We start from the raw sequence: 18,673 nt of genomic DNA, 5'->3' as shown, positions 1-18,673 counted from the left end.
ACCCCTTTCCATCATAGTCAGCAGGAAATTTATTAGTAATATGTGCTACAGAACTGTCGCCGGTCACCGCTCGGCCTTCCTTAAAACACTTTGTCGGTACTGACCACTACATACCGAGAACACCCCACGAGACAGGGAACACCCCACGAGACAGGGAACACCCCACGAGACAGGGAACACCCCACGAGACAGGGAACACCCCCACAGGACCGAGACAGGGAACACCCCCACAGGACCGAGACAGGGAACACCCCCACAGGACCGAGACAGGGAACACCCCCACAGGACCGAGAACACCCCACGAGAAAGAGAACACCCCACAGGACCGAAAACACCCCAGACCGAGAACACCCCACCATAGAACCGAAAACACCCGAGACAGGGAACACCCCACAGGACCGAGAACACCGCACCATAGAACACCCCACAGGACCGAGAACACCCCACGAGACAGAGAGCACCCAAGACCAGCCGATCGGGAGATGATTTTACCGTCATCTACGCATCACAATATTTTCTTTGTCAGTCGCTCAGATTTTTAGGCTATGTTGCCGAGTTTTTTGACGCGGAGACCGCGTCGCAAAACTCGGCAAAAACGGCCCGAGAACGCCTCCCATTGATTTCAATGGGAGGCGTCGGCGTCTTTTTCCCGCGAGCAGTAAAACTGCCTCGCGGGAAAAAGAAGCGACATGCCCTATCTTCGGGCGCTTCCGCCTCCGACCTCCCATTGACTTCAATGGGAGGCAGGAGAAAGCGTATTTCACGCTGTTTTATGCCCGCGGCGCTCAATGGCCGCGGGCGAAAAACTGCACGATAATTGGCGTGCAGGGAGAGGAATATCTGCCTCAAAGTTCCAAAAGGAATTTTGAGGCAGCTATTCCTCCCCAAAAATACTCCGTGTGAACACAGCCTTACACTTCTCCATTTTTCTACTTTCAATATCAACTTCATGAACTGACGGATCTCTTGCTGCATAATATCCCCCCCACCCCCCCCCCCTCGTCAGGCTCCATCGTAACCCGATCATCAATGTTATTCACTTCACCTGGCAGAGGTATTGTCACGGCTGATCAGTGTATATACCTGCGGACTGCGCTACAATAAGTCTCCGTGTAGCCGTGACCTTATCAGAGACCCGTCATCCTGTCTATACGGTACCCGCGCGCCCGGTCCCGTGCTGGATATACTGCAGTGAACATAAGGAGCCAGCGGAGGCATCGAGCAGTGGTCGGGGACGTGCGGCTCTATGGCTGTTGCAAAACTACAACCCCCAACATGCTTACTGCCCGGTTGTAGTTTTACAGCAGCTTGAGGGCCACAGACTACTCGGGGGGATACACAGGAGGCAGCACACACGTGGTCACGTAAAAACCCACCTCTTTATTACAGCTTATGGTTCTGTATGTAGTCAGAAAAAAAACAAAACTAAAATTTGACAAAAATATATATAAAAAAAAAAAAAAAAGCTCTGAAGTAAATACAGACTCATGCCATAAGCAATACAATACTATGAACTTCAAAAAATACAAAAACTGCGGCTGACATCTTTTTTTTACATTGAAATATTTTTACAATCGGATGCGACGATCGCCGTGATGCCCCCCCCCCCTCGTTCCCACCGTTAATCCAGCAAAAGAGGATCAAGGAGAAGGGAAGAGCCGCAGAGAATGAAGGCGAAGCGGGTGCAGGATAAAGGGCCGGCGTCCTGCGGAGATTCCTCACTGGAAAAGGTCAGCAACTTTCTAATACTCTGCGCTTCACTTCCTCACCATTCAAGATCTCCACTTGCTGTCAGTGAAAAAGAAATCTTATTCTTTACATCCAGAGGCTGAAAAACCACCCTGACCTAGTCCTGCTCACAGCTGAGGTGTTGTTACAATGCAGGAAAGAGCCAACAGCTGGGAGTCCAGGACAGACATTTGTGCTGTTTTGAGGATTGTCTACACTGATACATTGTAACAAACCTTACGCTGCTTTTAAGAATGTGAACGCAAACCATGATGGTTCCTGTTCACTGACAGCATGCAGTTTTCAAACAAAGCCAAGGAGTTGAAATAAAGTCTATTAAAAACCAGCATGACGTGCTCAACGATAAAAACTTATTTGCAGACAACTTTTAACCCCTTCAGGCCCTGATTGGCCTATCGCACTCAAAGGGCTGAGGATAAGCGGCAGTATCTGGGTGTGAATAGATTGTGACGACCGCAGGAGGAGCAGGCTGCAGTGTCTTTCAGCAGTCGGTCCTTCTGAACAGGTAAACACATAACTATACAGCCCTAGACAGTGAGATGGGGAGGGGAAGGATCCGCGATCTTTGCACCCCCTCCCCTCATTTTGGTCACAAATGAATGAACAAAAAACATTAGCGTTACTGAAGACTAAACAGGTGGAAGACTGCAAGACACCGAAACTATCAATGCCTGCAGAACGGAGGGGGGGGGAGGTCACCCCCAATAAAAGCAAAGTCTGCAAGACACAGGTGAATAGACGATGACCACGCCGCTCCACTACTGAACGTCATTTACCTGCTAAACCCACCTATAATGCTCAGCAACTCTGCAAATACCAATGTTCTAATAAATTACACCACATCTTATACTCCACTCACACCCAAAGCTGCAACAAAACTCATAGCTCCAAGGCTGGAGGAGCGGACGTCTGATGGCCGCTGCTGGTTCAGTGTCTGGACTCTGCTGTCCACACCAGGCACTGTAGATACAGATATCTCCCCGAATAAAAGGATTTCAGCGAACCCAAAAGGGGGCGGTTACTGCAGTGCTGATGAATTCCAAGCAGGAGCCAGAAGAAGCCCGAGTGCAGCTCTGGATGTGACTGGAGTACAAGACTCTGGATGAAATCAAGGCAAGTAAACAAAGGCTTTACACTGCGTCTGGGCATTATATAGATTATATATAGATGTAAACTGGAACTTTATGCTCAAGTGCGATCCAAGACGTAAAAAACAACCACAAGAACGAAGAAAATACAAGTAATGATATTTGAGGGCGGGGGCTGGGCAGTTCACGTCTTATCCGCTCACTCGCTGTTCATCACTGAAGAGACAGGAAACCATGTGACGTGAGGAAGAAAAACGGGAAGAAAACGGGAACGACGAATTACCGCCAAATTAAGAGCAACAAAAAAATAGAAAATACATTTGAGGCTGCGAGATCTTAATCATCATCAGTTTTCTTCTAATTTCACAATAATGTAGTACAACGTCCTCCCTCCAGGTGGAGCCGCACTGACGGCCGCTGATGAGACAGTCCAGTAATACGGGGGCCGGGGAGGCTTAACAGTCGCTCTTCCACAGTTTGATGGTCTTGTCGTTCTCTAGCGCGGCCGAGGCGATGATGTTTTCTGTTGGGTGACAGGCGGTGGAAATGACGACATCTGAAAAAAGGAGAAGACGACATGAGGCCAACCGGCTCCAAATCTACAGACATCCAGCGACCGGTCCTAACCCATGAGACCCACAAAACGTGACACCCCCCCCCCCTCATTCCTGACCCCAGGAGCTCACAATCTAATCTCTCAGTAGTGCCAAAGAAAGCCTAGAAATATGTTTTTGGGATGTGGAATGAAAAGGTAGAGAAATCGTCCTGAGATAGGTCTACTCACAAAGTGGGTGGGTTTGTTGCAGTGTATCAGTATAGGTAAGAGACTTTAGTACAGGACAGGAGATATCTGTGTTTAGCTCACAGATACATTGTAACAAACCCTCAGCTGTGAGAACATGGATGGGTCTTTGGCTGGAGCATAAACCAGAAATGTTTCAATTCTTTGACAGTTAGCAGAGATCTCATAAATGGAAAAGATCGACAAAGCTGCATTCGTTTTATTACACAACGTGAGGCTCGGGGATGTGAGTCGTCCCTTGATCCCGCGTCGTCTTACCTGTGTGTCCCTGTAATTTCTGCACGATCTCCTTAGTCTGGAGGTTCCAGATGTAAACCAGATTATCTTCTGACCCTGACACGATCCACTGTAACGCAAAAACATAGAAAAACTCAAAACCTGAGATCGTCATACGACAAAGCACCGGGGGTTAATCCGCACAGGACGCACCTTGCCGCCGGTCACGGAGAAATTGGCGAATATGCAGTACTTCTCGTTCTTGTGACACGTGTACGTTTTCAGGCACTGGGAAGTGATAAGGAGAAGGCGGTTAGTGATGGCGACAGCCGGGAGAGAACACGATGCAGCGACGTGACGCCTCCCCGCCGGCCTGACCGATAATAAAACGCACGGAGAAATCGAACCGAACATTCTGATCGCCTGGTAACGAGGTCAGCAGATAAAGACGACGCGGGGAACGGTAAACTTGTGGGATTACGACCACTCTGCGCCTCAATGCTTCTCTATGGGGGAAACAAAGTCACAAGCAACTTCACCTGCATGGGTCTGATCACCAGGAGCCTGCGGCGCGGGCGCGGTGGAGCTGCCGCTTTACCACAACTCGTCTGAGCGGAGCAGTAACCCCTTAGTGACCACCCATACGCCTTTACACGGCAGCCTAGTCTAAGTCCTGCACGGGTGTCGCGGGTGCGGGGCTGTCCGGAGACTGCCGGGCTCCTGCTCCAATGGTAGTGATCGAGGTTTACTTTGATTGCGGCCGTTTATCCCGTTAAATGCTGCGGTCAATAGCGACCACGGCATTTAACTTGTTTACAGAGGGTGGGAACTCCCTCTCCGACCCACAAATCCAATCATGGTCTGTCATGGCCTAATAAATGCCCCCAGGCCCGCCCTGGCTATATGCCCATCAGTTTTACACTATACTAAGTACATTATAGCTGCGCTCAAGAGACCGCATAGCAACGTCCCCTAGTGGACAGAAAAAACGAAGGAATAAATGTTAAATAGAAATTACAGTAAAAAAAACACAAGAAAAACAAAGCCGTTTTATTTAATAAAAGCGTGAAAAATTAAATAGAAGACCCTTATATGATCTCGCCACGACCGGAATGACCCAAACAATAAGGTCGACATGTCATTTAAACCGCAAGGTAAAAGCCGTAAAAAAAACTAAAAAAATAAAAATGGCGCAATGACGATTTCTTTCCATTGCCCCCCAAAAAAGTAATAAAACGTTAATCAATAAGTCCCATGTACCCCAAAACAGAACCAATCAGAACTACGACTCGTCCTGCAAAAAACAAGCCCTCAAATCATCACACGGAAAAAGAAAAGGATTCCGGCTCTTGGAAAGCGACGACGCAAAAAGACATCATTTGTTCAAAAGAGTTTTGGGCAAAAGTCGTAAAACATCAAAAAAAACAACTAAAAATACATCTGAGGTATCGTCGTAATCGTACCGACCGTGAACAGCGTCAACGTGAACCGCATAGAACCATGGCGGAAACGCTGTTTATGACCGGGGAGGGGGGGGGGGGTTCAGAGGTCAGACCCCCTTTGATCAGATAGTGATGGCTTATCCTATCATTATGAGATGAGAATTCCCCCAACATCCCTGTATTCTCTTATAATTAGGGGTCCGTTTTCTCGACGCCGCCTTCTCCCTGCATGAATAGCACCAATCAGAGCGCAGGCTCGACCTCTGCTCCCTGATCCCCGGGAGAGGAGACCCCTGAGGAACATTTAGCAGCTGACAGAACGTGGACGTCGCCGTGTTGATCAGCGCAGGTCACAATACGAGGCCATTATCTGATAACGGCTCCAGGCGGCTGGGGACGGGGCCGCCGTGTCGAGTTACACAGCAGATGCCGCACACGACAAACACTTGTGTGGAGAACGTACCTTCCCTTTACTGTAGTCCCATAACTTCAGAGTGCTAGAAAAACAGCAAAACACAAAGCGTTACACAGCGCAACACGAATAATCCCGCAACAGTCACGTGACAAGTGCCAATCAACGCTCCAATCCCCATGACAGAGACAATGTACCTGGTCCTGCTCACACGGCTGAGGATTTGTTACAATGTATCAGCGTTCTCTGTGAGATAAACACAGTAGTAGCAAGAATCTCTCTCCTGCGTGGACTCCAGGCCTTACCTACACCGATACATTGTAACAAACCCTTCAGCTATTCCGTTCACTGACAGCAATCAGATCTCGGGAAAGGTGTGGATTTGAAACAAAAGTCATCTACAACTTCACAACACTTATTATACAAGCGACATCAGCGCGGACGTGACATCCTTATACTTACTTGTCTAGAGTGGCCGCTAGAATGTATTTGCCGTTTGGAGAAAACTTCACGAAGGACACAGGGGGGTTATCATCATCTGAATCACGACAGAAGAACATGGACGACTCGTCACTACAGGTTACACCGCATCCGTACATGGAGATTCCCAGCGGACGTGTAAAACTCCTACAGTTGCTCCTTAGACTACAAACCGACACAATGCTACCAGGAGGAGTTACCAGAGTAGCAGCAGTTGGCAACTAGGTGCTGGGGAGCAACTGGTAGGTCATTACAGGTGAATTCCTCAACATTTATGGCATTATTGACGGGACACAATCGGACAGATGTGGTAACACCGGTTCTGGGGGTAGGTGCCGCTCTCGTGGATAGGCCAGAAAGGTTTTTAAATGCTGGAAATCCCCAAAAGAAAAAAGTTTTCTTGAGCAGAACTTACCGATCAGTGTTTTTAAGCACTGGCCCGACGCCGTGTCCCAGATCCGGCTAAATAAAGAAAAACAACAAGTATTAAAAGATTGGCCATCAACTTGTGTGAAGATTTAGTCATTTCAGTATAACAGCGACGTGTGAATGGACCCCTACCGGGCAGATCTGGGCTCCAGGAGTGACACCTGAATCAGAAGTCTGTCCATGCAGAACCTCGGAAAGCTGGGTGACAAGTCCTATTAGGAGCGGTGTCTGATAATAGTGGTCACCCAGCTTTCCCACAGACAGTCAGCTAAGAAATGACTGAACAGAATTATCATCTTGACAAGAGTCACTACGGAGGTTTTCATCGTGTTCTGGGAACATAACACGGAATGACGCCACAGAGCCCACACTCGCCCGCCACAGAGCCCACACTCGCCACAGAGCCCACACTCGCCACAGAGCCCACGCCCGCCACAGAGCCCACACTCGCCCGCCACAGAGCCCACACTCGCCCGCCACAGAGCCCACACTCGCCCGCCACAGAGCCCACACTCGCCCGCCACAGAGCCCACACTCGCCCGCCACAGAGCCCACACTCGCCACAGAGCCCACACCCGCCACAGAGCCCACACCCGCCACAGAGCCCACACCCGCCAGAGCCCACACCCGCCACAGAGCCCACACTCGCCACAGAGCCCACACTCGCCACAGAGCCCACACCCGCCACAGAGCCCACACTCGCCACAGAGCCCACACCCGCCACAGAGCCCACACCCGCCACAGAGCCCACACCCGCCACAGAGCCCACACCCGCCACAGAGCCCACACCCGCCACAGAGCCCACACTCGCCACAGAGCCCACACTCGCCACAGAGCCCACACTCGCCACAGAGCCCACACTCACCATAGGCCGTCATAACTACTGGAGACAATGAGGGAACCGTCACGATTGAAATGCACCTGCGGAGGTAAAAATAAAAAAAACTTGACATATGCTGACTGTTACCTGCGTATCCCCAGCGGCCCCCTCCCCCCGAGACAAGGAAACCTGATATCTGCCGATGTAATGGAGCTCCCAGAAATAATCCCCAAACCACGAGCAGCCGCCTCATTACCCGACACCTACCCCCCTAATCAGCCTGATGAAGTGGTGAGCTCAGGGATGATGGGAGTGATACATTGTATGAGGTGGGAGATCAGATTCAGAATACTGGCGATATGTTCAGAATTTATAATGGGGAGGGCAGAAAATATAAATAGAACTTTTTTTTGGTGACGATACAAAAAAACAAACTTTAAATAAAATCTTACAGCAGAAACGGGGTCGGAGTGCGCGGGCAACGTCTTCAGACACTTCCCGGTTTTTACGTCCCATATTCTGACACTTTCATCAAACTGGAGAAAGACAAAGATGAATGAGAAGACAAGACAGGTGAAGAGAAGACGACCCAGACCGTGGTCTCCAATACTCGTAAAACTACGGCTCCCAGCCGGCGGGCATGCCGAGAGTGCTGAGAGTTGTAGTTTCACAGCACGACCACAAAGATCTGTCCTCCCCAGACAAACGTTCAGGTTTTTCGATTTCCTGCGGCGCCTTCCTGAATCCCGTTTATATTGCACGACATCGAATACTTAAAAATAACGGTGACATCAGCGCCGGAGAAACCGGACGGATCATTGATCGGTCTGACGGCTCGATCATTAGCGCATCTGTCGCTTCCTTTACAGGGTTTTATCGGTGCCGATATTTTACAGCGCAGTAAATGGAATTTCCCTTTAAAAAAAAATCGTCTTCACATGAGGTCATATAAATCATGGAGAACGTAACGGCGTGCTGTGATTGGTTGTCCTGGTCACGTGACACCTCTACGGTGAAGTAAACATTTTATTCTTTAACATCAATGGAGAAATAAAATGCAGCCTAGAAAAAGAATAAAGGACGGACGTCCCCCGACCGCGATGTGGTTATGGCTGTACACAAACATACAAGGCAATTCTGCACCCCAAAAGTTTGGAGAAAAGGTCAGTGTTGGATCCCGATCATGTCTGGCATGAACTGGTTGTACATCATGTGACCAGATATGACCACAAGGGGTTAATGGTTAGAAAGTGCCGTGACTACACTGGCACCGAATGGGGCGGCACAAAACTGGCGCCTACACCTGACGTCTCAGTCTATGGACACAATGTAACAAAGCAGAAGCAAAATAAAACAGGCACTTACGGATCCGGACACGATGAGGTTGGACTGTGGGTTGAAGTTGCAGCAGAACACGTAGTTACTGTGACCCTTCAACGTCTTCAAACATTTCCCCTAAGACGAGAAGAGCGTAAAGTAACGGGGGAGCGGAGGTGGTGAGCGGAGGTCCCTGCACGCAGGCGTGACGCTCTACGGACGCAACGTCCTAAAAAACGCAGCGATGTCTCTCCTGACTATTCTTGGGGGATGGTTTGGCTGCCGCGTTACAGCTGGAGCAAACACCGGACCCACCAAATGTAGAACAAGTCCTAGGACGAGAACCACAGAGAATGCCGGCACTTGTACCCCCAGAGGTGCAGCGTCCATGGCAGGAAGACCTCTCTATAGGGGACTCCATATTCTTTTACTATATAAGGCCTCATGCACACAAACATGTTTTTGCGTCCGCAATTCTGCCAGTAAATTGCGGGCGCATTCATCGCTATGGCACCGCGCACATCACAGTGGTTTTCACGGTTTCTTTCAGGACCACAAAAATGAGCAGCAGAAACTCAGGACACGTTTTATTACACCCCCGCAAATTTGTTACGGACTCGCCCATAGGAGGCCTCATGCACACGAACATGTTTTTGCGTCCGCAATTCCCCCGAAAATCCACGGGAGAATTGTGGACCCATTCATTTCTGTGGGCCCATACACACTATCCGTGTTTTCACGGGTCCCCGCATGTCCGCAAATCCGTGCCGCACAAACTCAGGACATGTTTTATTACGGCCCACAAATTCGATGCGGACATGCCCATAGAAGTCAATGGACCAGTAGAAACTGCAGATACACCTCCGTGTGACATCTGTAATTTTGCGGATTTGCGTTAGTGTTGCTAGGCGACGATAGGAAGTTTTCCTTGAGCTATTTTATATGATCTGCATTTTGCAGATGACACACGGATGCACGACGGTAGACAATTCATCCGCAAAATACGGACCACGGTACGGGAATTTATGGACCAGAAAAACACTACAGTCATGTGTATGAAGCCTAAGGCCCTGTGCACACAAACATGCTTTTGCGGCCGAAATTCCCCTGAAAACCCACGGGAGAATTGCGGCCCCATTCATTCCTATTGGCCCATGCACACGACCGTGCCTACCAGTCCGTGAATAGCCCAAGAGCCCGGACCGCAGAAAGAACGGACATGTCTTATTACGGCCGTGTTCTGCGGTCCAGGCTCACAGGAAATAATGCATGCGGCCATGTGCACAGCCCGCGATTAGCGGGCGGCTCGCGGGTGACACTCCGCTGCCGGCCGACCCGGAAATCACGACTGTGCACGAGGTCGGCTAATTGCAGAGTACAGACTGCAAGGATCACACAGCAGCAGGTGACAAGTCGTCTAAAACAAACGCGCGCACACACACACACACACACACACCATAACCTCCCCACGCGCACACACACACACCATAACCTCCCCACGCGCGCGCACACACACACACACCATAACCTCCCCACGCGTGCACACACACACCATAACCTCCCCACGCGCGCACACACACACCATAACCTCCCCACGCGCGCACACACACACACACACACACACCATAACCTCCCCACGCGTGCACACACACACCATAACCTCCCCACGCGCGCACACACACCATAACCTCCCCACGCGCGCACACACACACACACACCATAACCTCCCCACGCGCGCACACACACACACACACCATAACCTCCCCACGCGCGCACACACACACACACACACACACACACACACACACACACACACACACACAATGGCTGGCATAGAAAGCTCCGGGAGCACTAATATAAAGCCGCAGGCACCCACCGAGCTGACGTCCCAGATCTTCAGAGTTTTGTCATCGGAGGCAGAGACCAGGAGATTGGAGTCGGAGGACCAGGCGACATCTGATATTCCCTGAAAGAGTCACCGAGACACATCAGCCTCTGAATTAAGACGTTAAAGTCGCCAGGCGGCGTGATTATCATTGCTGAAGTCTCCTGAGGAATGGGCCTGTGATTGGGCGTCTGTTTACATGAATAGGGTAACCATCCCCGGCCCCGGACAACCTGACGGGAAACAAAGGGGCCACTTACCAGCTTGTGTCCGGATATGGTCTTCTCAAACTTGCCGTCGTACGCTCCCCATATTTTTATTAATTTGTCAGCCGCTTAATAGGGGAAAATAAACAGAAGGTTAGGAAATATAGAACTTGTAATATCCACGTTACAATGAGACGGTACCGACGTACAATCTTCTCCCTCCTCCCAGCAGGACAGGGCTCGTGGCTGCCCAAACACGTTACATCCACGTCTCCAGCCCGCCCCATAAACAGGCCACCTAATGTGTACGGTCAGCGCGGGGAGGAGTCAGCGGCGGGGAGGAGTCAGCGGCGGGGAGGAGTCAGCGGCGGGGAGGAGTCAGCGGCGGGGAGGAGTCAGCGGCGGGGAGGAGTCAGCGGCGACACGTCGGGTGTTCTCTGGCACTAGACGAGCATCAGTCTCACATGCGGTGGATATTTACAGGCGGCAGATGGTTTTGAACAGAGGGGGCAGAATCCTTGCCAGGTTTATATCGGTAAATCCCAGAAAACCCACTTACACTTTTAAGGGCATTTAAAAAACAATAAAACAAACAGTCGCTGTGATTGGTGGAACTTTGTATTTAGTCTTTTCCTTTTGGAGATGCGGCCGTCCGGCATCCTCTATACACAGATTTTTCGCTCCTGTTACACGGAATCTGTCAGCCCTGCCGGGTCTGCGCAGGATCCACCTGTAATCAATCACATCTGAGGTATGGACTGTCTGAGACACGCAGGACCCGCCGACGCGGATCCCGTCAGGTCCCTGGGACTGACAGGCGATACAGCTGCTGTGTACAGGGGATACAGCACGGCCGCATCTCCAATAGTAACAGGTATTTTTAATAAAGCCTAAATATAAAGTTACACCAATCACAACGACCAAAAAAAAACAACCAAAAGATGCCCCAAAAAACGGGTCCATGGCCTTTAAATATTGATTAAAGGAAAACCCCTTTATCACCGATCCACAGGATCGGTGATAAATATCTGATGGGTGGAGGTTTGACCCCAGGGACCCCCACTGATGGTGAAAGCGGGTTTACCTTGCGGTCCCTGGGAGCCCCATATGATTGGAGCGGTACTGCACATGCCCGACCACCGCTCCATTCATTCTATGGGGCTGCCAGATAGAACGTTTAGCTGCCCTATAAAAATATGTGCTAGCCGAGCATGCCCACTACAACTCCAATCATATGGGCTCCCAGGAGCAGCAGGGTAATCATGTTCTCGTGATTAGTGGGGGCCGGACCCCCACCAATCTGATATTTATGACCTATCCTGAGGATTTATGATAAATAATGATAATCGGAAAACCCCTTTAATAAGAGAAGTTCCCCCTCCGCCGCTGACAGAAATACCAGATCCCTATAAGAAGCGGAGGTCCTGCTATAACAACCACCAACCTCCGGGGACTCCACACATCATTCATATCTTACATGAGCTCGCCAGCCACTCCCCGTTGGGGCTGAACTTCACAGACGACACGGCCTTGGTGTGCCCGGCGAGGGTGAACTTCAGAGTGTAATTTGGCTTGACAGGAGCGGGCTGAAAGAAAAAACAACAACTCAAAGTAATGACGAGGGATCAGAGACGTAACCGGCAGTCCCCAGAGCCGAGCACAGGCCAGAAACCAGGCGGTCTACTGGGCGGCTCCACCACCGCGGACACCGAGACGATAACCACGACCTGCACCTTCCGGGTATAATAAAGGTTGACGGATTTCCTGCCTTTTTCTCAGCAGGATTTGCCGCCATGTCTCTTCTGCAGAAGCTGCCGAGCAACTGACACAGAAGAGACAACCAAGATGGCGGCAGATCCAGTTGTCTCACCAATGGCTTTTACCAGCGCTCATACCACAGAATTGGCACCTTTTATTTTTATATATTCTCCCCCTGACTTGAATTACGGGAGGTAAAGTTACGAGTGACCCGGTGACTATCCTGACCTTGCTCTGGTTGGTGGAGGATGATGGGGTGGATTGTGTTTTAGACGCTTCAGTCTCCGGCTTCTTCTCCTCTGTGGCCATGATGGAACAACTGGATGGCGGTCACGTGATGCAGGGCGACGTCCGCTCCTCTATGACGGCTGCTGCAGGTACAGAACCACGACAAGCCGTCAGCACTGATATACTCACGCACCCCCCCCCCCCCCGCCCCCAACACCAGCAAAAACTTCACAGAGCGGAGGAGAGAGGAGGAAAACCAGACACCCGGGAAACTCCACTCATCTCGATTTACACAATAAAGCAATGACATTAAAGGGAAACTCCGGGGGGAGAGAAGAGAAAACGAACCGAGACAACAGATACAGGACAAGAATATCAGAGCTGTACGGTCACAATTCTGCTAGTTGGAAACAGTCAGCAAGATTGTGGACAGCTTAAAGAGGCTCTGTCACCAGATTTTGCAACCCCTATCTGCTATTGCAGCAGATAGGCGCTGCAATGTAGATTACAGTAACGTTTTTATTTTTAAAAAACGAGCATTTTTGGCCAAGTTATGACCATTTTTGTAGTTATGCAAATGAGGCGTGCAAAAGTCCAAGTGGGTGTGTTTAAAAGTACAAGTCCAAGTGGGTGTGTATTATGTGTGTACATCGGGGCGTGTTTAATACTTTCACTAGCTGGGCGCTCTGATGAGAAGTAACATCCTCTTCTCTTCAGAACGCCCAGCATCTGACAGTGCAGATCTGTGACGTCACTCACAGGTCCTGCATCGTGACGGCCACATCGGCACCAGAGGCTACAGTTGATTCTGCAGCAGCATCAGCGTTTGCAGGTAAGTCGATCTTACCTGCAAACGCTGATGCTGCTGCAGAATCAACTGTAGCCTCTGGTGCCGATGTGGCCGTCACGATGCAGGACCTGTGAGTGACGTCACAGATCTGCACTGTCACAAGCTGGGCGTTCTGAAGAGAAGAGGATGTTACTTCTCATCAGAGCGCCCAGCTAGTGAAAGTATTAAACACGCCCCGATGTACGCACCTAATACACACCCACTTGGACTTTTACTTTTAAACACACCCACTTGGACTTTTGCAAGCCTCATTTGCATAATTACAAAAATGGTCATAACTTGGCCAAAAATGCTCGTTTTTTTAAAATAAAAACGTTACTGTAATCTACATTGCAGCGCCGATCACAGGCAATAGCAGATAGGGGTTGCAAAATCTGGTGACAGAGCCTCTTTAACTAATCACCTAAAACGCTGGGCGGCAGTTACAGAGCCTGATGTAAAGACGACTCTCCCCCGAATGTCAATCACAAGAACAATATATGCAGACACTGAACATAAAGGAAATGGGAGATTTCAGCTCTGAAGCACGCAGAATAGTGATCACAGCTCTGGAGTATAATACAGGATATAACTCAGGATCAGTACAGGATAAGTAATGTAATGTATGTACACAATGACTCCACCAGCAGAATAGTGAGTGCAGCTCTGGAGTATAATACAGGATCAGTACAGGATAAGTAATGTAATGTATGTACACAATGACTCCACCAGCAGAATAGTGAGTGCAGCTCTGGAGTATAATACAGGATGTAACTCAGGATCAGTACAGGATAAGTAATGTATGTACACAGTGACTTCACCAGCAGAATAGTGAGTGCAGCTCTGGAGTATAATACAGGATGTAACTCCGGATCAGTACAGGATAAGTAATGTAATATATGTACACAGTGACTCCACCAGCAGAATAGTGAGTGCAGCTCTGGAGTATAATACAGGATGTAACTCAGGATCAGTACAGGCTAAGTAATGTATGTACACAGTGACTCCACCAGCAGAATAGTGAGTGCAGCTCTGGAGTATAATACAGGATGTAACTCCGGATCAGTACAGGATAAGTAATGTAATATATGTACACAGTGACTCCACCAGCAGAATAGTGAGTGCAACTCTGGAGTATAATACAGGATGTAACTCAGGATCAGTACAGGCTAAGTAATGTATGTACACAGTGACTCCATCAGCAGAATAGTGAGTGCAGCTCTGGAGTATAATACAGGATGTAACTCAGGATCAGTACAGGATAAGTAATGTAATGTATGTACACAGTGACTCCACCAGCAGAATAGTGAGTGCAGCTCTGTAGTATAATACAGGATATAACTCAGGATCAGTACAGGCTAAGTAATGTATGTACACAGTGACTCCACCAGCAGAATAGTGAGTGCAGCTCTGGAGTATAATACAGGATGTAACTCAGGATCAGTACAGGATAAGTAATGTAATGTATGTACACAGTGACTGCACCAGCAGAATAGTGAGCGCAGCTCTGGAGTATAATACAGGGTGTAACTCAGGATCAGTACAGGATAAGTAATTTAATGTATGTATACAGTGACTCCACCAGCAGAATAGTGAGTGCAGCTCTGGAGTATAATACAGGATATAACTCAGGATCAGTACAGGATAAGTAATGTAATGTATGTACACAGTGACTCCACCAGCAGAATAGTGAGTGCAGCTCTGGAGTATAATACAGGATATAACTCAGGATCAGTACAGGATAAGTAATGTAATGTATGTACACAGTGACTCCACCAGCAGAATAGTGAGTACAGCTCTGGAGTATAATACAGGATGTAACTCCGGATCAGTACAGGATAAGTAATGTAATATATGTACACAGTGACTCCAGCAGCAGAATAGTGAGTGCAGCTCTGGAGTATAATACAGGATGTAACTCAGGATCAGTACAGGATAAGTAATGTAATGTATGTACACAGTGACTCCACCAGCAGAATAGTGAGTGCAGCTCTGGAGTATAATACAGGATATAACTCAGGATCAGTACAGGATAAGTAATGTATGTACACAGTGACTCCACCAGCAGAATAGTGAGTGCAGCTCTTGAGTATAATACAGGATGTAACTCAGGATAAGTAATGTATGTACACAGTGACTCCACCAGCAGAATAGTGAGTGCAGCTCTGGAGTATAATACAGTATGTAACTCAGGATCAGTACAGGATAAGTAATGTAATGTATGTACACAGTGACTCCACCAGCAGAATAGTGAGTGCAGCTCTGGAGTATAATACAGTATGTAACTCAGGATCAGCACAGGATAAGTAATGTAATGTGTGTACACAGTGACTCCACCAGCAGAATAGTGAGTGCAGCTCTGGAGTATAATACAGGATATAACTCAGGATCAGTACAGGATAAGTAATGTAATGTATGTACACAGTGACTCCACCAGCAGAATAGTGAGTGCAGCTCTGGAGTATAATACAGTATGTAACTCAGGATCAGTACAGGATAAGTAATGTATGTACACAATGACTCCACCAGCAGAATAGTGAGTGCAGCTCTGGAGTATAATACAGGATATAACTCAGGATCAGTACAGGATAAGTAATGTAATGTATGTACACAGTGACTCCACCAGCAGAATAGTGAGTGCAGCTCTGGAGTATAATACAGTATGTAACTCAGGATCAGTACAGGATAAGTAATGTATGTACACAGTGACTCCACCAGCAGAATAGCGAGTGCAGCTCTGGAGTATAATGCAGGATGTAACTCAGGATCAGTACAGGATAAGTAATGTATGTACACAGTGACTCCACCAGCAGAATAGCGAGTGCAGCTCTGGAGTATAATGCAGGATGTAACTCAGGATCAGTACAGGATAAGTAATGTATGTACACAGTGACTCCACCAGCAGAATAGTGAGTGCAGCTCTGGAGTATAATACAGGATATAACTCAGGATCAGTACAGGATAAGTAATGTAATGTATGTACACAGTGACCACCAGCAGAATAGTGAGTGCAGCTCTGGAGTATAATACAGGATGTAACTCAGGATCAGTACAGGATAAGTAATGTATGTACACAGTGACTCCACCAGCAGAATAGTGAGTGCAGCTCTGGAGTATATTACCGGTGTAACTCAGGATCAGTACAGGATAAGTAATGTATGTACACAGTGACTCCACCAGCAGAATAGTGAGTGCAGCTCTGGAGTATATTACCGGTGTAACTAAGGATCAGTACAACATAGACAGAAGACCGTGGGATACCGGCAGGAAGAAATCTACTGTTAAGAATGAATCGGTGAAAACCCGGGACAAACGCTCGTAAACCGCCACGCCGGGCGAACTTAGACAAAGACAGGGGAAAAAACGTTAGGGATTTCGAGGTAACAGCCGTAAGTAAAGGGAGTCAAAACATAAAGCATATTGAAGTTACAGGCCTGGTCTCCACAGAGATGTACAGGAGCAGGCCGGCTATATGCAGCATTGGTCACACATTGAGGCCGCCCCGGTCACGAGCTCCGTCCCCCCGGTTACCTGATTTTCAGGCCTTGTTCTCAGCTCATTGAAGCCGCACACACTAGAAGCGAGGAGGCTGCGCGCCAGGCCTGGGAACGGAGCAGCAGCCACGCATGCGCAGTATGCCAGCCTGCAGCCACAAAGCGCAGGCGTGAAATCTGCCGTAACGTCCGTGTACGCGGGCGCAGAGCCCAGGTGGAAGACTCATGCGCAGATGAACATCGACAGCAAGAAAATTGAAACAGCGCGTGCTCCAATCCCAGATCGAGCGAGTGAGGGAGGGAGGATGTTTATTAGTTTCTGCACATGCGTCCTCTCCACATGCACATTTGATGGATAGTGACGGTTTGGAGGCGGAGTTTGGGCAGGTTACCTGGAGGGCACGCCCCATAGTGAATAATAACATTCTGTTCATGTAGCCAAACTATCTGACAGATACACGGACCTTGTTTTCCATAGCAACCAATCACAGTGCAGCATTCATTTTGCTTTTTTAAACTACCCTGGACAAATGAAAGCAGCGCTGTGATTGGTTGTTACCATTTCATCCTGTGAAAGCAATGATAATGTGTGTAATGTTACTAAGTCCACCCTCAGTCACAGTCCTCCCCTCACAGAGCACCCTCACAGTCCTCCCCTCACAGAGCACCCTCACAGTCCTCCCCTCACAGTCCTCCCCTCACAGACCACCCTCACAGTCCTCCCCTCACAGAGCACCCTCACAGTCCTCCCCTCACAGAGCACCCTCACAGTCCTCCCCTCACAGTCCTCCCCTCACAGACCACCCTCACAGTCCTCCCCTCACAGTCCTCCCCTCACAGAGCACCCTCACAGTCCTCCCCTCACAGACCACCCTCACAGTCCTCCCCTCACAGTCCTCCCCTCACAGAGCACCCTCACAGTCCTCCCCTCACAGACCACCCTCACAGTCCTCCCCTCACAGTCCTCCCCTCACAGAGCACCCTCACAGTCCTCCCCTCACAGAGCACCCTCACAGTCCTCCCCTCACAGAGCACCCTCACAGTCCTCCCCTCACAGAGCACCCTCACAGTCCTCCCCTCACAGTCCTCCCCTCACAGACCACCCTCACAGTCCTCCCCTCACAGAGCACCCTCACAGTCCTCCCCTCACAGTCCTCCCCTCACAGTCCTCCCCTCACAGACCACCCTCACAGTCCTCCCCTCACAGAGCACCCTCACAGTCCTCCCCTCACAGTCCTCCCTCACAGACCACCCTCACAGTCCTCCCCTCACAGACCACCCTCACAGTCCTCCCCTCACAGACCACCCCTCACAGTCCTCCCTCACAGACCACCCTCACAGTCCTCCCCTCACAGTCCTCCCTCACAGACCACCCTCACAGTCCTCCCTCACAGTCCTCCCCTCACAGTCCTCCCTCACAGACCACCCTCACAGTCCTCCCCTCACAGTCCTCCCTCACAGACCACCCTCACAGTCCTCCCCTCACAGACCACCCTCACAGTCCTCCCCTCACAGACC

The 18,673-nt window shown here is 49.5% G+C and overlaps 1 protein-coding gene across 3 annotated transcripts; it reads right to left on the bottom strand.

The window, feature by feature from the left end:
- Positions 1 to 2,979: 2,979 nt before the first annotated feature.
- Positions 2,980 to 17,349, bottom strand: WDR5 (WD repeat domain 5). 3 transcript variants are annotated; one of them, XM_075834614.1, is made up of 14 exons: positions 17,193 to 17,349; positions 12,833 to 12,975; positions 12,324 to 12,432; positions 10,901 to 10,974; positions 10,632 to 10,721; positions 8,804 to 8,893; positions 7,891 to 7,974; positions 7,484 to 7,539; positions 6,605 to 6,651; positions 6,172 to 6,247; positions 5,761 to 5,794; positions 4,069 to 4,143; positions 3,898 to 3,985; positions 2,980 to 3,393 (listed from the first exon to the last, which is right to left on the bottom strand). In XM_075834614.1, exons 2-14 carry the CDS (start codon positions 12,911 to 12,913, stop codon positions 3,293 to 3,295), a joined length of 1,005 nt encoding a protein of 334 aa, XP_075690729.1. In that variant the 5' UTR covers positions 12,914 to 12,975; positions 17,193 to 17,349; the 3' UTR covers positions 2,980 to 3,292. The 3 variants fall into 3 exon arrangements, with proteins under 3 accessions (XP_075690729.1, XP_075690730.1, XP_075690731.1); XM_075834615.1 differs by lacking the exon at positions 17,193 to 17,349 and adding an exon at positions 17,096 to 17,178; XM_075834616.1 differs by lacking the exon at positions 17,193 to 17,349 and adding an exon at positions 17,092 to 17,114.
- Positions 17,350 to 18,673: the final 1,324 nt, after the last annotated feature.

Source organism: Rhinoderma darwinii, chromosome 8 (assembly GCF_050947455.1).
Source record: "Rhinoderma darwinii isolate aRhiDar2 chromosome 8, aRhiDar2.hap1, whole genome shotgun sequence".
Classification (NCBI taxonomy): domain Eukaryota; kingdom Metazoa; phylum Chordata; class Amphibia; order Anura; family Rhinodermatidae; genus Rhinoderma; species Rhinoderma darwinii.
This window is presented reverse-complemented; position numbering and strand designations above follow the sequence as displayed.